General features: G+C 39.9%; 1 protein-coding gene across 4 annotated transcripts; it reads right to left on the reverse strand.

Annotated features, from left to right (window-relative positions):
* Nucleotides 1-213: 213 nt before the first annotated feature.
* LOC101858012 (protein KTI12 homolog) lies at nucleotides 214-17,683 on the reverse strand. 4 transcript variants are annotated; one of them, XM_005093790.2, is made up of 2 exons: nucleotides 17,353-17,683; nucleotides 214-1,128 (listed from the first exon to the last, which is right to left on the reverse strand). In XM_005093790.2, the coding sequence occupies exon 2, from the start codon at nucleotides 1,107-1,109 to the stop codon at nucleotides 276-278; it is 834 nt and encodes a 277-aa protein (XP_005093847.1). In that variant the 5' UTR covers nucleotides 1,110-1,128; nucleotides 17,353-17,683; the 3' UTR covers nucleotides 214-275. The 4 variants fall into 4 exon arrangements, 3 of the variants coding, with proteins under 3 accessions (XP_005093847.1, XP_035824490.1, XP_035824491.1); XM_035968597.1 differs by having other exon boundaries at nucleotides 17,639-17,658; XM_035968598.1 differs by lacking the exon at nucleotides 17,353-17,683 and adding an exon at nucleotides 16,783-16,872.
* Nucleotides 17,684-19,714: the final 2,031 nt, after the last annotated feature.

Genomic DNA, 19,714 nt, shown 5'->3' on the forward strand with positions numbered 1-19,714 from the left:
CAGGTTTCCGCTGTACATTAGTTAAACAAGGACAGTAAAATACAGACAGTTGGCGGATGGTGGTGTGAAGGTGTAAATAGTGTTTATATAGGCCCTCCTTTTCGTACATTGGTAAAACCTGGCAGTAAGTGGCGATGGCGGTATAACGGAGGGCAATACAATGAGGTTTGACTGTAATCCTCGAAGTACCGGTAAAAAAAGATTAGAACAAACTTTGTCTGAGATCTTTGAATTTAATCAGGTCAAAAAAAAAATTCAAGACAAGACAGAACATATTAATTATCTAAACTCTTCTGTAGGTACTGCATAAACATGCTTGAAAGTTTCTGAATGTCATCCACTGGGTGCATCTTTGTATAGGTAATGAACTGCCGCCTATGGCGCTGAAGTTCTGATAAACCCACAGTTCTAGTCACAGTGATGCTCTCTTTGCTGTCCGCTACTTTGATCACGTCACCAGGAACTGCTGTCTTTTGGGCACTAACAATTTCAGTAACAATGTCTTGTGTCCTCTTATCGAGCTCATACAGAAAATTAGTGGACGACAAAGGCTGCGATTGTGTAGACTGGTTAGGTGCTGGGGCTTTCTGTTCAAATAAAGCATCACATACAGTAGCAAAGTCTAATTCTTCATCTTTCACGACTGAAAACAGTGGTTTATCCCAGCGATTGTTTGGAGAAGGGCATTCGAATCTCATGATAAGCTCATCCATCAAAAGAGGGTCAAATTGTTCGCTTTCAGCACGCATAAGATTCCATGATTTGGACGTCTCTGCATCTGTCACACAATATATCACACAGTGTGGAGTCCGACAAGACTTAGTTACACAGAACAGTTCATATCTGAAACCTTTGATGTAATTCATAGAGTCCAGAATCACAACATCATCCTTACTAAGAAGCCTCTGAACGGAAGACTTTAGGTCTCCTCGCACTTCACGTTCTTTATGAGAGTTGGCGTACAATTCGTTGCGGCTTGAGCCTTCTGCATTTTCATTGACGACATGAACTTGTTTTGAAGGAAACTGAGAAGACAGATGGCTGCACAGCTGTTGGCAACGGGTGGTTTTGCCACTAGCAGGAAAGCCACACATCACTACAAGAGGCATTCTGATCTTCCAAGTTTACCTGAAAATAGAACAGTTATTTTAAAATTGAGTTTAAGTCAATGTAAAAGCATTTTTACACTAGTAGTTGTAATAAAATCAATTGTTCTTGAAAACCAGGGGTGTCTTGTCGGTGGCGTCTCCAGAAAGGCTGAAAAAAAGCATATTGCAATTCACTAACTTTTTCTTGTGTTTCAAAGATGTCATTTTCTGATCTGAGTAACTTTGCTCAAGACACTTACCGTGCTTAGTCAAATGCGTTTACTATTGTTTGAAAATATCACAACTTTGAGCACATGATCAGAAATTCCTTTTAAAATGTGGAACATTTATATAATCAGAAATTCCTTTTGGTGTGATTAGTGTCTGAATCTCAATTCGGTAGGTACCAAACTGAACCCGTGGCACATTACTAAAACAAATGACTGTAATTGTCTTTGTTCTGTAATTTTTTAACTGTGCAAAAAAACCCCACTGCTCTCGCTCCCAGACCAACTTTTATTTCTAGAAGGGTTTGTCAGAGAGGGTTTCTCTGATTCTCTTTCTTGCCGACAGTGAAATTCATAAATCTCGAACACGGAAATCACAAATTCTTGGGTATCTCGAACATAATGCTCGATTCTGTTTCAGTCCCTATGTTTTCTTTGTATTGACTTCACTGAGTTCCCGAACACACAACACTCGATTCTTGAACAAATCCACTTCGCATTCTCAACTAAAGACCCGGCTTTACAGCCTTTCTGGCCACAGGTAGATGTTTCTTTGTTATTGTTATAGCCAAAACGTGGTCCTTGTCTCACCATGAGGCTGGAGGAAAGGGGGGGTTAGGGAGTGATGTGGACCGCACTGCAAAATTTGCTCGCCACGAATGCAATCATGCTGTGGAATGCGCGCAGAGCGGATGGCAAGAGGCGTAACTTTTTGTAAGCCAATGAAATGAGAGGAAAGGAATGACGTAGGGGTCGGCTGTGCACACGTGAGATTATCTGCTTTCCACTTTCATTCATCTTCTTGCTTTCACACTGTCAATACGCTCATCTTTTTATCTGCCTTGAATTTCTCTTTCTTTCTTTGTATTTGGGGCTTTCACGGACATGACGAATTACGGAAATCTCACACACATTTCCAATCCCCGATGAATTCCCTGTTACCCGTATTTGACTGTAGTATATTTATGGAATTACTCAGGGCTTTTTGACTTCTCTTCGCAGTTTTATTCCAATGGTGTTTTTTGCTTCAAGCTCATGACTTTTACAACTTCTGCTGACGGTAAAGCTAAAACGCAAAGATGAAGGTAGAGGCCAATAACAGCTATCCCAGACACCAAGGCTGTGCTGTCATCTTGTGCTGGGATTTACAAGAAAGGCTTTAACTCCCTCCCCCAATGACAAGAAACCTGGGGGAACATCAGTGACAAAAGGGAATATAGAGGTTACACTCCAACTCCATCACATTGTCAATGAAAAGTCTCCTTTCAGGAGCATAAATAGCACAGTTCTGACGTCTGAACACTCTCTTTCTCTCTTTCCCTCAAGTCATTTCTAATTCATGATACAGTGGAACTCGGGTTCAACAAAAACTCGGATCAATAAAAGGAGATGAATTCTCCGTTATTTTGTTATTTTCTTCTTCATTAAATCAATAAAAATAATTCGGTTTCAACCAATACATAATGAGCAAGCTCAGATCCAATGAAGTCACTTGATTCATATTAATGAAGATAAGCATTGGAATAGATGGTCATGAACATCTTGAAGTTTATAATTCACTAATTTATTTCTGCTTCAAGATGTTCATGACCATCTGCCAATGCTTACCTTCCTTAATATATGAATCAATAACTGATAATAAACACCTTCTTCATGAAGCATGCACAATCTGCTCGAAACAATAACTTACTTTACTTTACTTTTATCCGCCGCTTATACCCTTTTGGGTGTCGCAGGAAGAAAGAGACGTTTCTCTGTAGCCAGCCGAAGAGTTTGGGTCAGGGGGATGCCGTGGGCTTTCATTGTTCTTTTTAGGAATAAATAATCCGCTGCCGACTTGTTAGGCCTGTCACAGTTTCACCAGAGCCCCGTTAGCCTGCAACTTTTTGGAGTGACCTGGGTTCTCCTTCACAGCAAGCGTGACGCCTCAGTGGCATAAAGCCATACCGTACTTCGTTGAACCCAGCAATCAAAAACAGAGACGAAATAAAAACTCTGTTGTTCCCTCTTTACTTTGTGTTACATGAATTGGACTACACTTTAGAAGATTCAGAGACATGTTTCACACGAGCTGATATTACAGAGTTATTCCGTATCATCAACTTAATACTTTCAATGAAAGCATTCGGTTATAGGGCTCTTTTTTTAATTGTGAAGAAAAGCTTTTCTGTATGTTTTGTGTTACATGTTACAATGGCATGAGAGGTGGACATTCTGTCTAATGCGATCATAACATTTATGCATTTAATAAGGAACTGTTTTTGCATTCCAGCAAAGTACATGCTAGGAGAGTATACAAACATTTAGATAACTTGATTACTTTATTCTATCACTATCATAAGAAAAAAATTTCCTTACTAAATGGTATTTTTGTTTTTGTCTTGAAATTTTTCTTTCTCCTTTTTCTCCATGTCTTTTTTTTTTAATGAAAGAGAAGGTTTCTACTGTTTCTGAGTTAAAAACTACATCAATAAACCTTTCTAGTCAATATTTCACATGATGCTGAGTTGATTTCATCATGTTCTTTTTGTCAAAATTTGGTGGACCGCTCATGGAATAGGCCCATTGATTTGCACAGATAAAAAGTTCAACAGAAATGTGGTTGTGAAAACTCACTACAGTAGCACACAGATAGGTCAACACTGATTACTTCAAATCATGCATCCGTCCCGGGCTGGGGCCACCATCCCCGACCCGGCGGGTCCCAGGTGGCGGATTGGGAACGGCCACTGTAATAGAGGTTAGCTGTGAATATGTTGAATAAGCAGCCCCGGACCAACTGGCTATGCTCTTACCAGGACGGGGTGAGCTGGTAGGTGTGGCACTACCACGTCATTAAATGAATGCCCTAGAGTCCTCTGACTGGAGCATCATGCGGAAAAGGACCGCATTAAGTCCGGCTACGGATGGGATCTGGCAACAATTCCTCCCTGTGCTCCCAGGGTAGGTCGTAGGACCTGGAGAGTGCTGAAATCGGAGGTATTGGGCCTCAAGGCGCACTCTAGAGAACCACAATACCACGTAATACTGCAATATATGACACTTGAAGTAGGTAACGTTAGATATGGTGCTCGTCGTGTGCGGACCCACCAGGCAGGTGCAGTGCCGGGCCCCAAGCCTCGAAGGGGTCCACCCCAGCGACTGGAGGGCCTTCCATCGTCTTGGAGTACCAGGAGACGAGGAAGAAAAGTGACTGGTAACAAGAACACAGAACAGGTAAGGAAAAATCTTAATATTATGCACTGGAATGCCGGAGGAATCTCAAACAAGAAAACAGAGCTGGAAAACTTTCTAAAAGATAATGAAATACACATCAGATGTATACAGGAAACACACCTGCAGGAGGAGGCAAGCTTTAAGGTAAAGGGATATTATATAAATCAGTGCTTCAGAAACGATCGCCAAGGTAGAAAAAAAGGAGTATTGACTCTGGTAAGAAATAACCTAATTACCGTTGAAATCAAGAAAATATATACAGGAGAGGCTCAATATACCCACAACAGGATCACCACCAGCAGAGGCACTCAGGATCAAGTGAACTATTATTGTCCAAACGATAAAAACCTTGTGCTAGAAACCATTGAAGTCCCAGACATAGACTTTCTCATCGCTGGAGATTTCAACAGCCAGTCCCAGAGTTGGGGTCATAACAGACTAGACAGGAGAGGAGAAGAAATAGAGGCTTGGCAGGATGAAAACCATCTTCTGCTTGTGAACGATCCTTTAGATCAACCCACATTTTATTCTCGAGCTTGGCATTCAACTATGACTCCAGACATAGCACTCTGCACAGAAAACTTGCATAGACACCTAAGTAGAAAAGTGTAAACCCAGCTTGGAGGAAGTGACCATCGCCCTGTTCTTCTTACCATAGTAGAGAGCCTGCCAAAGGACAGCCCGAAAAGGCCAAGATGGAACTACAAAAAGGCAGACTGGAGACTTTTCAGCATAAGAACTAATGAGCTGAAAAAGAACATCAGTCTTCGACAAAAACATTATCAATGCTATCACAGAGTTCAATGAAAACACCCTTAAGTCAGCAAAAGAAACCTAGAGGGGTATGGAAAAATTACACCCCACACTGGACGCTTGAACTCCAGAAAACACATAACGACCTCATCAAGGCCAGAGAAGAAGCCGAATCACATTCAGGGATAGAAAACAACAACAAGCTACAGAGGTGTAAAGCCCATTATCTCAAAACCAAATTGGAGTGCACTAGGAAAAGCTGGAGAGACAAAACGCACAAACTTAACCTGGAAAAGGACACCACAAAACTATGGAGGCTTGTAAAGGGGCTAAACGACGAAGAAAATAAAAGTGCCAAGATCACTCTAGAAGTTGAAGGAGAGATGGAAAAGGAGAAAAGGGAAGCACATACCTTTGTAAAAGCATATGCTCAAGAAAGCAACATCAAAATACCAAGAGAGAGACAAAAAGAAGTCAGACAAGAGGAAAGAAGAAAAAGTACAAAAAACATCCTGGAAGCAAAGGAGAAAGACATCCCCATGGAAGAGCTGAAAAAAGCAATCAATCAACTAAAGCAAAGAAAATTGCCAGGCCCACATGAATTAAAAAAACAAAATGTTACAACACCTGGGCAACACAGCCCTACAGAATCTACTGGATACATTCAACTTAACTTGGAAAAATGGGCAAGTACCTCAGTGCTGGAAAGAAGCAACGATGATCCCGATCCTCAAGCCAGGGAAAAGTAAGGCACAACCATTAAGTTATACACCTATCAGCCTCACAAGCTATGTAGGTAAGACAATGGAGCGCATCATAGCTGGAAGAATGCAGCGGTACCTAGAGGCACAATACATCTTAGTACCAGAACAAGCTGGATTCCGTCAGTTCAGGAGCACGGAGGACCAAACAACTTACTCGTCCCAAGTTATAGAGGACTCCTTCCAGGCACAGAAAGTGATGCTAGCAACATTTATTGACCTACAAAAAGCGTTTGACAAGGTTTGGAAGGAGGGTCAACTAGTCAGCTTCTCAGAAGTGGTATCCAAGGCACCATGTAGGCTACCAATGGACCAAATCTTATCTATACAACAGAAGAGCATGTGTGCTGGTGGATGGATATCAAGGACGGAAAATGCTGCTGCGACAAGGAGTGCCCCGAGGTGGAGTCATATCACCTTTGCTCTTTATCCTCTTCATCAATGACCCCATGAAAGAACTGCTCAAAGGAATACATGCCGCATTGTAAGCAGACAACCTGGTTCTTTGGTGCTCTGAGGAATACGTCACTACTGCCAAATATCGCATGCAACTTGCACTGGACAAACTCACTACATGGACCAAAACCTGGTGTGTAACTATAAACAAAGAAAAGTCTTCTGCTACAATCTTCACTCTCAGCCAGGCTGAGCCAAAACACCTCACATGGGACAAAAAAACCCTGAAAGTTTGAGAATCAACAGAAGTATCTTGAAATAATCTTTGACAAGCGTCTCACATGGAAACAACACATTCAAAATGCAGAAACTAAAGCCAGGAAGAAACTTAACATCATGAGAAAACTAGCAGGGACTCAGTGGGGAGCAAATGAGAAAACACTTAGACAGGCCTATCTGGGTGCAATCAGGCTCCATTTCGAGTACGGATCCAGTGCATGAATGACAGCAGCACAGACTCACAAATATACTCTGGAGAAAGTGCAAAACCAGGCTCTCCGAATGATCACTGGAGCAATGAGGTCAACGCCTCTATAGAAAAGATGGAACAAACAACATCTACAGTGGCCCTGCAGAGGAGATGGGAATGCAAGGCCCTCATACAGTACACCAAGGCCACAGCTATGAAGGATCATATACTGCATATAAGAACAGCCAGATCAAACACCACAAGACTTAAAAGATCCAACTTCATCAAAGAAAGCAGAAAAATCCAAAGATCCCTACAGGACCATCTTCCAGCCACAGTGAACATGATTAACCATACCCCAGAGCCACCATCATGGGTAAAGAAAAACACAAACATAATTATACACACGTCCATTCCTATGTTCACCACAAAAGATGACCACAGTGACCTGAGCAAGAAGTCCCTCACCCTGTCCATGCTTGAACAAAGATACCCCCGATAAGCATGGATAAGGATCTATACGGATGGATCTGCCACTGATGCTGTGAAAGAGGAGGAACTGGAGTGTACGTACAATTCCCAAATGGACGACGACAAGCAGAGGCAGTCCCAACAGGGCGACATTGTACAAACTACAGGGCAGAGACGGAGGCTCTAATACATGCAGCAAACATCATCAAGAATGTGGTAGACGCCCAAAGCCAAGCAGTATTCCTAACTGATGTCATTTCTGTACTGCAGGCAATCACTGCCGGCAAACTACCAAGGCTACGAAAAGTAATTGAGGACATCCCATGTCTGAGGATCATGCTGCAGTGGATGGATTCCATCACACTGATGGTCAAACTAGAAGCACAGAAAGAGCAACCAGACAACAGCGTCAACTACACAGAAATAAAAACTATTATAAATACACTATTTAAAGCACCACAGACACCAAATAGCTACCATGAGCTGCCCCGAAAAGAACAAGTGATTATCTTCCAACTAAGGACACAACACACAAGACTGAGACAAATACATGTACAAATGTTTTAAACTAGTACAATCACCAAAATGCCAGTGTGGAGAGGCGGACCAAACTGTTGAACACATTCTACAGTACTGCAAGACACACCGGGCCCTGAGACAGGAAACGTGGCCAACCCCACTGACACTACAAGAGAAGCTATACGGGCCGACAGATGAACAGAGCAGGACGGCCCAATTTATGACAGATACCAGACTTCAAGTGTGATGCGATCGAGAAGAAGAAGATGCATCAGTTGAACTGTGCCAGCGGTCCCGTTTTTCCTTCTTCTCTATCTTTGTTAGAAAAGTGCGCGAAGCTCGAACGCAAACACGGAATAGTCGAACTAATTACGACACCGTAGAGGTCTAAACTCAATGTTTTTTTGAGCAAGTGCACTTGAGACAAAATAATTAATAATATATAAAAACGGAAAAAGGCAAGGTCGGTAGTATACCACCCCTCCCCCCATTCACAGAAGTAGCTAGCTGTGCTTTTTAAACGCGCTGGTCGACACACATGCCCTCTGCGCGTTCCTTGGTCCTAGGCCTAGCTAGGCTTATGTAGAGCGGACAAGAGGAGAGGTTGTGCATCACACAATCTGCCGCCCCACCACTCTTTGCAAAGGACTACTACACGCGTGGTGGGAGAGGCAGGGTAGGGCTGCATTGTTTCATCATCACGTTGCTGATTACTTGTTGCGATGCTTATCTTGTCAAATTGTTCACCGGTCGATTGGTGCAGACTAAAGACTGCTCCCATTGACCCGCAAAATTAAACTGTCTCGGTAGGCTCATTACCGATCAAACTCGAAAGCGTTGCTCATCGTGTTTCTCATTCTCAATCTGTCAACTTCAAATTCTCTCAAATTTCAATTTAAAGTCAATAGGAATAGATCTAAACTATCTGATCTAACAAAATGGCATGGAAAAATGAAAAAAATCTGTTCCGACCCAATCTGTGTTGCTTCCTTTGATTCTTTGACACAGCCAATGCCATAACACTAATCACATATCCCTCGAACTACCGACACCAGTCCCTACGAATTCGAGCTATCTCTGTGTTATACTATACAACTTTTATCCAAATTCTCGGAAGGACTTGTGACGAGCGACCACCCAAACAAACACAATGTTGAAGAAGAGATCAAACCCTATCCCAAACCTAACTTGACTTACCGGAGTTACCCCTACCCATAGAAGGGCTATCCTCTACCTCTCTGTTCTACTTCTGTCTGAAAGTGGTTGCTCGTTACGGAAATCCTCCCAAATTCTCTAAAAGTGTGAATAAAATGGAAACTGGAATTACCGAAGTAAGCAGAGGTAAAATGCAGGTTAGCCGTACTTAATGACGGCTAGACTAGTCTAGCCGTACTTATTCTTAATATGACCATTAAAAAAAAAAAAAAGGCCTACTGAATTGTAAATATAAATTTTTAGTGTGTAGTACCTAAAGTATTTGTATTTGAGACGAAACCAGGTGCCTTAATGACAGTGTTTGTATTTTAAACCTCCTGTTTTCTAATGTTAATAGGGCCTAAGATAAGTACGGCTAGACTGTCAGTCAAGCCGTACTTAATATTGATGGCTGAATTGTAAATGAAATTTTTTGTTTGCAATGCCTAAAGTATTTGTATTTCAGACAAAACCAAAAGGTGCCTTACTGACTTTCATGGGTGAGATTGTAGTTTATAGGACTACCGGTCGGAGCTACTTTCGCTGTGGCGCCCCTGGTGCCTAGTGGCCCGCTGTTCTTCGTTTCCGAGCTCCCCTACTCACTCTCCTACTCAGTTTTTTACATCCTAACTTTTCAACTGCCAGCAATCGACTGACGTCTCTTACCGGGTTTTTTAGTCATCACGACCGTGCCACTGTGCCCTTTGACCCATGACCCTGACACCTTGAGGCTAATTGGTCAATCTAATCACGTGGTCCACTATTTTTATTTGCTCGCGACTCTGCTGGCTTGGCCTAGGCCACAGAATTCTACACTAATAGAACGGGAACTGTACCACGTGACCTGTGAGGAATTGAAGACTGAAAACAATGGCGTCTTGAGGGCACGATTTATCGTTTTCGGAAGTAACCCTATAGCTTTTACAGCAAGAGCGGCTTTTACAAACGAGTGAAAAGTGGAACATTTACTGTCCAGTTTGTAATTTTGATTTACAGAATTCACTGTGCAACTAGAGATTGGAATTAAGGTTTTAAATTGTTGTGTTTTTGGGTGCAACAAGAGAAACAGCAGACATAGAGAGTTTATAAATATAAGATCTACAGAACTGTGAAAAAAATCGTAACACGGATGGGATTGTTCACAGCACCTCTAGCTTCCCACACACATTTTGCATACGCATATGGCCTACGTAATTTTTTAGTAGCACAACTTGTTACAAGAAATTTGTTTTACACTGAACATATTTTTTCACTAGATCTAGATCTAGATCTAATTAATGTTCTCAAAACATGCGTTCAATAATTAACTTTATGACGCCAGCAGAAGTAGAAAAAAGGACGGACTTGCTTCTAAAAGAGAATTAGCTATAGCTAAAAACCTTTTAAAAATCTGTAGAAACCATTGACTGGTTTTTTTTTGTTGAAATATTTGGCTAGTATTTATTAAAGAATTTTCTTTAAAGAAATTTCTAGAATAATATAGAACCTATAGATGTGTACAAATGTTTGAAAAAAATACTCATCGGTTAAGACGAATTGATATAGATCTAAGTCATTGTGTAAAAGTAGGAGAATCTAGATCTAGGTGTTCGATAGTTCAGTAGCCTAGATATTTGATAATAAGTTGCGCATCAAATTTTTGACCGCATGCTACAGTAGTAGTAGTAGAGATAGTGTCTTATTTTCATTCGAAACATTAATTTCCGCATCCATACACCTTTTTGGGCCTTTATAAGCACATGTAGTCCTACTTTAATTATGTTACTTTCATAATTGTTTTTGAAAGCATTTTCAATTCCTTTCACTTTCACTTTCCACGCGCGGGCTCATATAATTTATGATTATAATTTAAGATTCCAAATCTGACGAATGTATTATTAAATAGCGTATAATGCTGAGTTAGCCAATGCATTGCAATGCGCGCTATTATCAATTATTGAATTGTAACTAGACTTCAATTTGATCCGTAACAAGAGACCACTTATTTTTTTATACGTGTTCATGAATGTGTGTTTGTTTATTGTGTGCGGGGATTAAAAATTAAAGATTAAAGATTCCAGATCTGACGAATGTATTTATATAATAGCGTAATAGTGCTGGGTTAGCCGATGCCTTGCGATACACGCTTTTATCAATTAATTGAATTGTAACAGGACTTCGATTTGATCCGTAACAAGACAACACTTATTTTTTCTTATACGTGTTCAAAAATATGTGTTTGTTTACTGTGTGCGGGGATTAAAAATTAAAGATTAAATATTCCAGATCTGACGAATGTATTTATAAAATAGCGTAATAGTGCTGGGTTAGCCGATGCCTTGCGATACACGCTTTTATCAATTAATTGAATTGTAACAGGACTTCGATTTGATCCGTAACAAGACAACACTTATTTTTTCTTATACGTGTTCAAAAATATGTGTTTGTTTACTGTGTGCGGGGATTAAAAATTAAAGATTAAATATTCCAGATCTGACGAATGTATTTATAAAATAGCGTAATAGTGCTGGGTTAGCCGATGCCTTGCGATACACGCTTTTATCAATTAATTGAATTGTAACAGGACTTCGATTTGATCCGTAACAAGACAACACTTATTTTTTCTTATACGTGTTCAAAAATGTGTGTTTGTTTACTGTGTGCGGGCATTAAAGATTCCAGGTCTGACGAATGCATTTATTAAATAGCATAGTCCTATAGGGCAGGGGTAGCCAACGCATTGCGATACCCACTTTTATCAATTAATCGAATTGAAACATGACTTCAATTTGATCCGTAACAAGAGACCACTTATTTTTTCTTATTCGTGTTCAAAAATATGTGTTTGTTTACTGTGTGCGGGGATTACAGAGGGACAAGCCCATCCCCTCGACATGTGATCCAGGGTATGGGGATACATTTTTCTCAAAATGCACACAGCTCTGAAATCCTTGACCAGTGATCACTCGCCATGGAACTCTTTCTGTTGTGACTGTAGACACAAGTTTCTTCATTATTACATCTAAATGAGCCTATCATTCATGCATTAGAAATCACACTCCCAACATACAGAAAATGACTTTGAACATATATTCAGGAAACATATGCCAGTTCCACTCTTGTTTACTTTGTTTTGCATTATTGGCTTTTATGTGTAAACCAATATTTTGAGGCCTTTTCTGCATTTTTGTGTTTTTGGCAGCATGTACAATAGGCCTATGTATTTTATGTGCAACCGACACATTCTCTAATCTCTACTCTTGTATTTGTTAGACTCGCACGTGCTTTAAACAAAGCATGTTGTTGTACACACTACTGATGCAAACACAGATGAATTCTTAAAGTGAGAAATAATACATTTCCTCAATATAAGCTCAATTTATTTATCTCTTTCTAGTAAATTGGACAAAAGGCTTATATTATTCTTTTTTGCTTGCTTTGGATGGCCTTAAGCTTAATGACAATATTATTGTAGTGAGCATGTTACTGCCAGCATCGCCTTATCGTAGATCTAGTACTAATCAAGACTATATATCTAAATATTTTGCCAACAGAATTAATGTTCATAATTAGTGTTATTATCAAGTGTATTGTGATTGTGAAGATCTTTAGTAGATCTAGATATCTTGAGATCTAGATCTATCTAGTTCTAGATCCCATCCCATCATTTTAAAAAACAACAAACCAACAATACAAATACAAAAACATTGTAACATTTCCAATTATGACATATTGTTGGCAATAAAAATGTACTAGACTATTTCACTATATTTCCTCTTCGAAGAAAGTTTTAAAATACTGATGTTGGGTGTCTTCCAAGCCCTACCACTAGCATCAGCGTGCATAGCAACGCAAAGCCTCGCTGTGCGGCGCAGCCAAAGGTGCCCTCAACCGGCCGCCATGTTTTAGTTTCAATTCCTCACAGCAAATCGGCGATCGCGAAGAGGGAGTTCCGCTTCTATTAGTGTAGAATTCTGTGGCCTAGGCCTACTCCTGGTCCGGCAAAGTACAATGGAGGGCTAGAGATGCGCACGAGAGCTCATTTGCATAATAATTGCAACCCCATCGGCCCTGCTCGTGACTTATCATGCTATTGTTTATATGTGTGTGTGAGTGTTTAAATTATTGTTGCCAGGGGGGGCTAGCCCCCCTGAAACCCCCCCTCCCCCCACTGTTGTTACATTGATATGTAAAAACGACTGTCCGCTCATGTTATTGTTTCGCATTTTTGTGTGTTTTCTTTATTATAGTTTCCAGGGGGGCAAGCCCCCCCCCCCATCCCCACTGTTGGTATGATACACGGTGGGCCACCAAAGTTAAATCCCCATCCCACTCTCAATCACCACCTCTCGCTCACCTCGCCTCGCCAGTCGCCGCTGACTTCGCTCTGCGTGCGCGAAGTCGCCCGTGGAACTACCTTTTGTCCGCACGCAGAGTACTATGACTATGAGTGCGTAGTAGAGGTGTGCGAGTCCAGCATATTAAGATTCGAGTCCACACTCGAGTATCTGCTCTGGACTCGAGTAATTACTCGAGTCCCACAACTCTTAAGACTCGAGTAATTACTCGAGTAATAGTATCCCGAAAGGGAATTTTAGTGGGTTTCAAAAAAAGTTTTGTTGAATATCGGACAGAAAATAGAGTGCCTTCCTAGGAGGGTGCTTGAGTAGGCTTATTGCAATTCTAGACATATGCTGTTAATACCGTATGTATTTTATTTTATCTTAGGAAGTGGCTATTCTCACCCCAGGTGAGAATAAAAATGTGATCGACCTCTCACCCCGGGTGAGACTTGCCAGCGTTGGCTATTCTCAACCGGTGTGAAACAAAACCGGTTTTTCCTAATTTCTGAATACTTCCTATCGGGGAGGATGATTAAATAGACAAACCCCTTTAAAAAAAAAAAGATATTATAACACAAAAGTAAAACTAATTTGGCGGTCTACAAAGATGCTACGGCTATTTCACTTTTAGAATAGAGCCGAACTACCTTAATTGGCATTTTGTTTAGCCCAGAAGATCTCGCTATATCTAGGCTACTCCTCTCTCTCTCTCTTCTCTCTCCCTCTTTCAATGCCCGCAGATAAAATTGCATGTTTTTAACACAGAGGACTGGAACGTTTGTTTACACCACAGAATTCAATTTTAAAAAGTGTAGATCTAGAATTCTGTGGTTTGCACTGGGTATCACGGTAAACGCACACATGAAGAGAATAGCCAAAAGGCTCGCTCTCTCACCCCGGGTGAGTGAGAAGCTTACAACTGTATAACAACCAAGCTAGAATAGAGGTGGTCTTTATCTTATCTTATTTTTTATTTTTTAAAAATAATTCTGTTACAACAGTAAGAATAAAATGTACACAGACTGTAAACCTCAGACAGTGCACTTCATAAAAAAAAGAAGTTTGATTGGTCATCGTGGGTTTTTAACAGTGGTTTCCTTTTCTCTGGGGTTTTCTTTCGTTTTTTTCCTTTGGGGGAAGGGATTTTATTTGTTTTTGTTGTTTATTTTCCTTCAGTTTAAAAAATTGCTTATTAGAATGTTTCTTTTATCTATTCTTAACTTAAAAAACCCCCCAAAATTTTCTCCTTCTTTTTTTGTTTTTCCCCCTACAGACTCGAGTCTGGACTCGAGTCCTTACTCGAGTAATTTACTTGTGACTCGAGTCTGGACTCGCGGCATGTATTACTCGAGTACTCGAGTCTGGACTCGTTACTCGCACACCTCTAGTGCGTAGTTAGGCTAGGCGTGCGTAGTAATCATGGGCCGAGACGGGTGGTCCGGTAAGTACAATCCAGCCCTTTCATTATTTGAACCTGAATAATTACTAGATCTAGATATCTAGATCAAGATCTAGATCAAGATCTAGATCTAATGAGACCTGTGCACCTAACAGACTTGAGTCGATAGGGCCAAACCTAGATCTAAGTACGGCTAGACTGGCAGTAAAGTACGGCTAGCCACTTCGTCAACTAAATATCTAAATCTAATATCTAGATTCATTCAAAGGTCAGCTGAAGTCGTTTCTGTTTTTAAATTAATAAGATGAATATTTGGAATAATTTTCTTTAGTCAGAACATAACGTTTCATGTTACTGTTGTATGTTGTACTGTATTGTAAAGCGCTCAGAGCCTGTGTACTTTATTAGGGGTTGAGCGCTATATAAATGTCATTTATTATTATTATTATTATTAACATCTTTTACTCACACACAAGTACTTGAATGCTTCATTTTACTCTTCCACATGTATCACAACAAACTCACATGAACATCTTACTCGCACACATACATGAATTTCCCTGTTGTTTCTTCTTCTTCTTCCCTGTTCTCTGCTTCTCCAACTTAGTTACTTTTTCTCCTCTTTTCTCTTCTTCCTTCTCCACCCTTTTCTCTCCCTTTCTCTCTTCTTCTTTTCCACTTCTTCCTTTTTCTTTTCTTCTTCCAATTTCTTCGCCTCCTCCCATGCTTTGTACTTTGCCCGTAAGACATGTATGTAGGGACCTTAGCCGGCTTCTCTGTGTTGAAACCTTAGATAGTTCCAGCTTGCTGGTATGGGCAGGTTGACGAACGAGGGGGCAGGAATGAGTTGATTGTACAAATCAAGGTATTTTCTGTATGCCCCCTCGTTCTCCTTAGGTTCGATTTGGTCTGATGCCATCCATCCAGTGGCAATGGCGTGATCAATTAGACTGTCAAGGACAAAGCAAAACTGTTGTCCTGAGGCAGTTTTTGGGGGGCTTGGGATGTCACCACAGTTTCATCTTCCAATGGTCTCAATGCCTGTTCAGGTAGACAATAGACATAGTCCTGGTTATCCACAGGATCCCGAGCTGGGGTCGAAACCAAAGGTAGCTGAAACTCTGCTGCAGGATCCAGGAAGTCCTCGGGGGTACATTCGATCCCCGAGAATTCCAGACCTGTGGTCGAAAAGTCTAGGGCATCAACTGACCACTCACAACTAGAGACAAGGGCAGTTGGGGGAGGGCCAGCAAGTTTTTCTTCTGAAACAGAAGCAGTAAGAGCAGGAACAATATCACAACATGTGGAAACAGTGGCTGGAAGAAAATCATCACAACATGTGTATACATTGGACAGAGGAACATCATCATCATCATTACATACAACAGGATAGAGTTTCCTTCATATAAATTTGTTTCAAACATTAAAAAAGAAAAATCTAAAGTCGCTCATTTTCTAATGAATCCGTGTCTAAATAGATCTATCTAGATCTATATCAAATCATAGAAACTAAAAAATCTAAAGTACTAAGATGCCATCCATAGTCCGTCAAGAAATAGGGTGACCTTATTTAGGCCTAAATAAGCAAAACCCCCCTCCCTTACCTTATTTAGGCCACCTGTGGCCTAAATAAGCTAAACCCCCCCTCCCTTACTTTATTTAGGCCATATGTGGCCTAAATAAGCACTCCCCAAGAAATAACTATTTTTCAAGTCACGCACCAAGTAAAAAATACGGTGACGGTATGGGGTACATCCATCAAAAAATTGTACCCCATATCGTCACCCCCCTACGGGCGCCAATTGTTAAAACAAAGAGCAGCGAATGGTTTGTGGCGGTAACTAGACACCTTATAAACTGAATAAAAATGCGAAACGAATCCTGCGGGTACGATTGTAGAACCAATAGCTTATTTCCAAAGATGTATTGCGCATCTGCAAGCCGTAATGGCTGAATGCGGTTCTTACATTTGGAGATGAAATGGATCATTTCTGCTCACACAGGTGTCTGATTCTGCTCAAAATTGTTGAACTTGAAAACAAAACAATGTTGAACATAATTGTTTAGCAGACAGCATTCCAGATTATCGCATAATTGTCTGGTTGTCCAATTTTGGGCCAAATGCGTGCCAACTGACGGTATGCCGTACATAGGCTATAGATCTATATCTAGATTTAGATCTAGATATCTACATCTAGATTTTCTAGATCTAGAGTCTATATATCTAGATCTAGATCTAGATCTAATCTAGTAAATTATCTAAAGGATGGACCTATTGTTAAATTTAGGCCTTCAACAACATCCTTCAGACACTAGATCTAGATCTAGATCTATATCTAGACCCTAGTAATAGGATGTCATTTTGTCATATGAACGTCTGGCGAGTGTACTCTTCACTTTTCATTCACATAAAATGCAAAATTGAACATTGAAAGTGAAAGTAGAGAGGGGAGGTGAACCGGAGGATTCACCCTCCACCCTACCCACTGTTCCTGAGAGGATAAAGTAAAGGTATCCCATGAAACATGTAGATCTACCTGTATTATTTCCAAGTTCCTTTACTGTTCTTTTACTTCCATCCCATTCAATCAAATGGTATTGTTAATGTTACTGTCTTTCTGACACACAACAAGCCTTCTGCTTGGCCTAGATCTAGATTCTACGTAAGATGCTGAGCTGAGTGCACTGCACTATTCAGAATTCACGGGTGGGTAGGCCTAGGCCAACAAGCGAAAGCAAGAGAGGTAACTTTGCCATGCTACGAATGCTTCCGGTATACGGCGATGCGGTCCAATTTTAAAATTGTTGAAATAAAGATAGTACCACAGAATTCTGTGGATAGTACATAACAAGATGGGCCACTCAGCCAAAAAAGTGTCCGCCGGAAGTTCGCTCTTTGCTTTAGATGGCGCTGCAGTCTGTTTTGAAGCTCTCTTTCGTTTTTCCAGAAGAAGAATAGGAATAGCACCTTCTTGGTCTTGTTCTTGCGTGCGCAGATCGACTGCTGTTCATCAGCAGTTCGGGTTCGCTCAGTGCGGAGTTTTAGGTTTTATTTATTTTAATGACCCCTCGCCTTTCATTCTAAAGTCAAATTAAACGAAGAAAACAATCACGCGTTCCTCTGGAAGAGGTTTTTTGTCAGCGTAACCATTTAAAAAAAGTGTTCTCCCGAAATTTATTAAAAAACTTGCTAGTTTCACTTTGATTTTTTAAACTCAAGTAGGGTAACTCTGTTCGCAAAGGGTGCGCATTTGCGAAGAGGGCGCCACCAAATTTTGAGGATACTTTTTTAATTGGCTCAGAGAGAGAAGTGGCCCCTCTTGTTATGTAGACTGTAGACCACAGAATTCTACACTTAGTGTAGAATTTTGTGCTGTAGACTCTGGTTAAAATTGGCCTAACTTGCAAGTAAATTGGTAAAAGTGAAAACCAGGGACATTTACTGGTGAAAACAGAAAAGCTATGCCAAAATTAAAATTTTAAATTTATGATGTTTGAGGGGAGGACATTTTTGCAGCCTTTATCCATGACCACGAAAAGTGGGAAGGTTTGCTTCTCGCGAAAAGAATACTAGATCTATTACTCTTTTACTTTTTCAGTTGGCCCTAATTGTAATTGAACGGTCTTTATCGCAAAAGGGACTTAACCAAAGAACTGAAACTGCACTAAAAAAATGGTATAAAAACAAATGGCAGATCTTATGTTGCTGTTGTTATTGTTATCGATCCAGCAACAGCCAGCTAGGCTCTCGCCCTTCTGTCCAATGCCATGTAGAATGTAGTGATAAGTGCAGGTTTGCTGCAGTTGCTTGTTCCAAATAGTGTGTTGTCGGAGGGAGAAGGGTGAAACCGATCTTATGCCCAGCGAGTGTTTGACTAAAAATACATTGTCAGATAAAAGAAAAATGTATCGGGCCGATCGCCCGACTCGATCTCCTGAAAGTGAAAACAAACACATTAGTTTTTTATCAGGGTTGGGTTGATTTAAATCAGTTGATTTTTTAAAATTTAAATCAACTTGATTTTTAAAATAAAAATCAGTGATTTAAATCACTTTAAAAAAATATTTTTATTCAGTTTTTACTTATTTCAACATTCAGAATTCCTTTCCTTGGTTTCATAAAACAGATAAAAGGTTTAATAGACTAGTATAATCATGCTTAAAAGTCTGCTTTCCACCCTTTCACTGTAAAATAATACAGTATTCAATTGACTTTTTTTTTCCATAATTGAAATCAGAACTGGGTTGATTTAAATCAGTTGATTTTAAATTTTTTAAAATCAACTTAATTAAAAAAATAAAACTCAGTGATTTAAATCACTTTTAAAAAAATGTATTCAGTTTTTACATATTTAAACATTCAGAATTCCTTTCCTTGGTTTTATTAAACAGATATAAGGTTTAGTAGACTAATATAATCATGCTTAAAAGTCTGCTTTCCCCCCTGTCACTGTAAAATTTATTGTAATACAGTCCTCAGTTTACTTTTTTTTCCATAATTGGAAACCAGGGTTGGGTTGATTTAAATCAGGTCGATTTAAATCAATTGATTAAAAAAATTTAAATCAATTTGATTTTAAAAATAAAACTCAGTGATTTAAATCACTTTAAAAAAATGTATTCTGTTTTTACATCTTTAAACATTCAGAATTCCTTTCTTTGGTTTTATAAAACAGATATAAGGTTTAGTAGACTAAAATAATCATGCTTAAAAGTCTTCTTTCCCCCCTGTCACTGTAAGTAGTAAAATAATACAGTATCCGATTTACTTTTTTTTCATAATTGGAATTAGCATTTTCTGTTTCTTTTTTAGACAAAAACAAGCGCGCGCGCACACACACACACACACACACACACACACACACTGTAATAAAATGCAAGTTTATCTATGCATACTTA

Source organism: Aplysia californica, unplaced genomic scaffold (genome assembly GCF_000002075.1).
Source record: "Aplysia californica isolate F4 #8 unplaced genomic scaffold, AplCal3.0 scaffold00069, whole genome shotgun sequence".
Taxonomy (NCBI): domain Eukaryota; kingdom Metazoa; phylum Mollusca; class Gastropoda; order Aplysiida; family Aplysiidae; genus Aplysia; species Aplysia californica.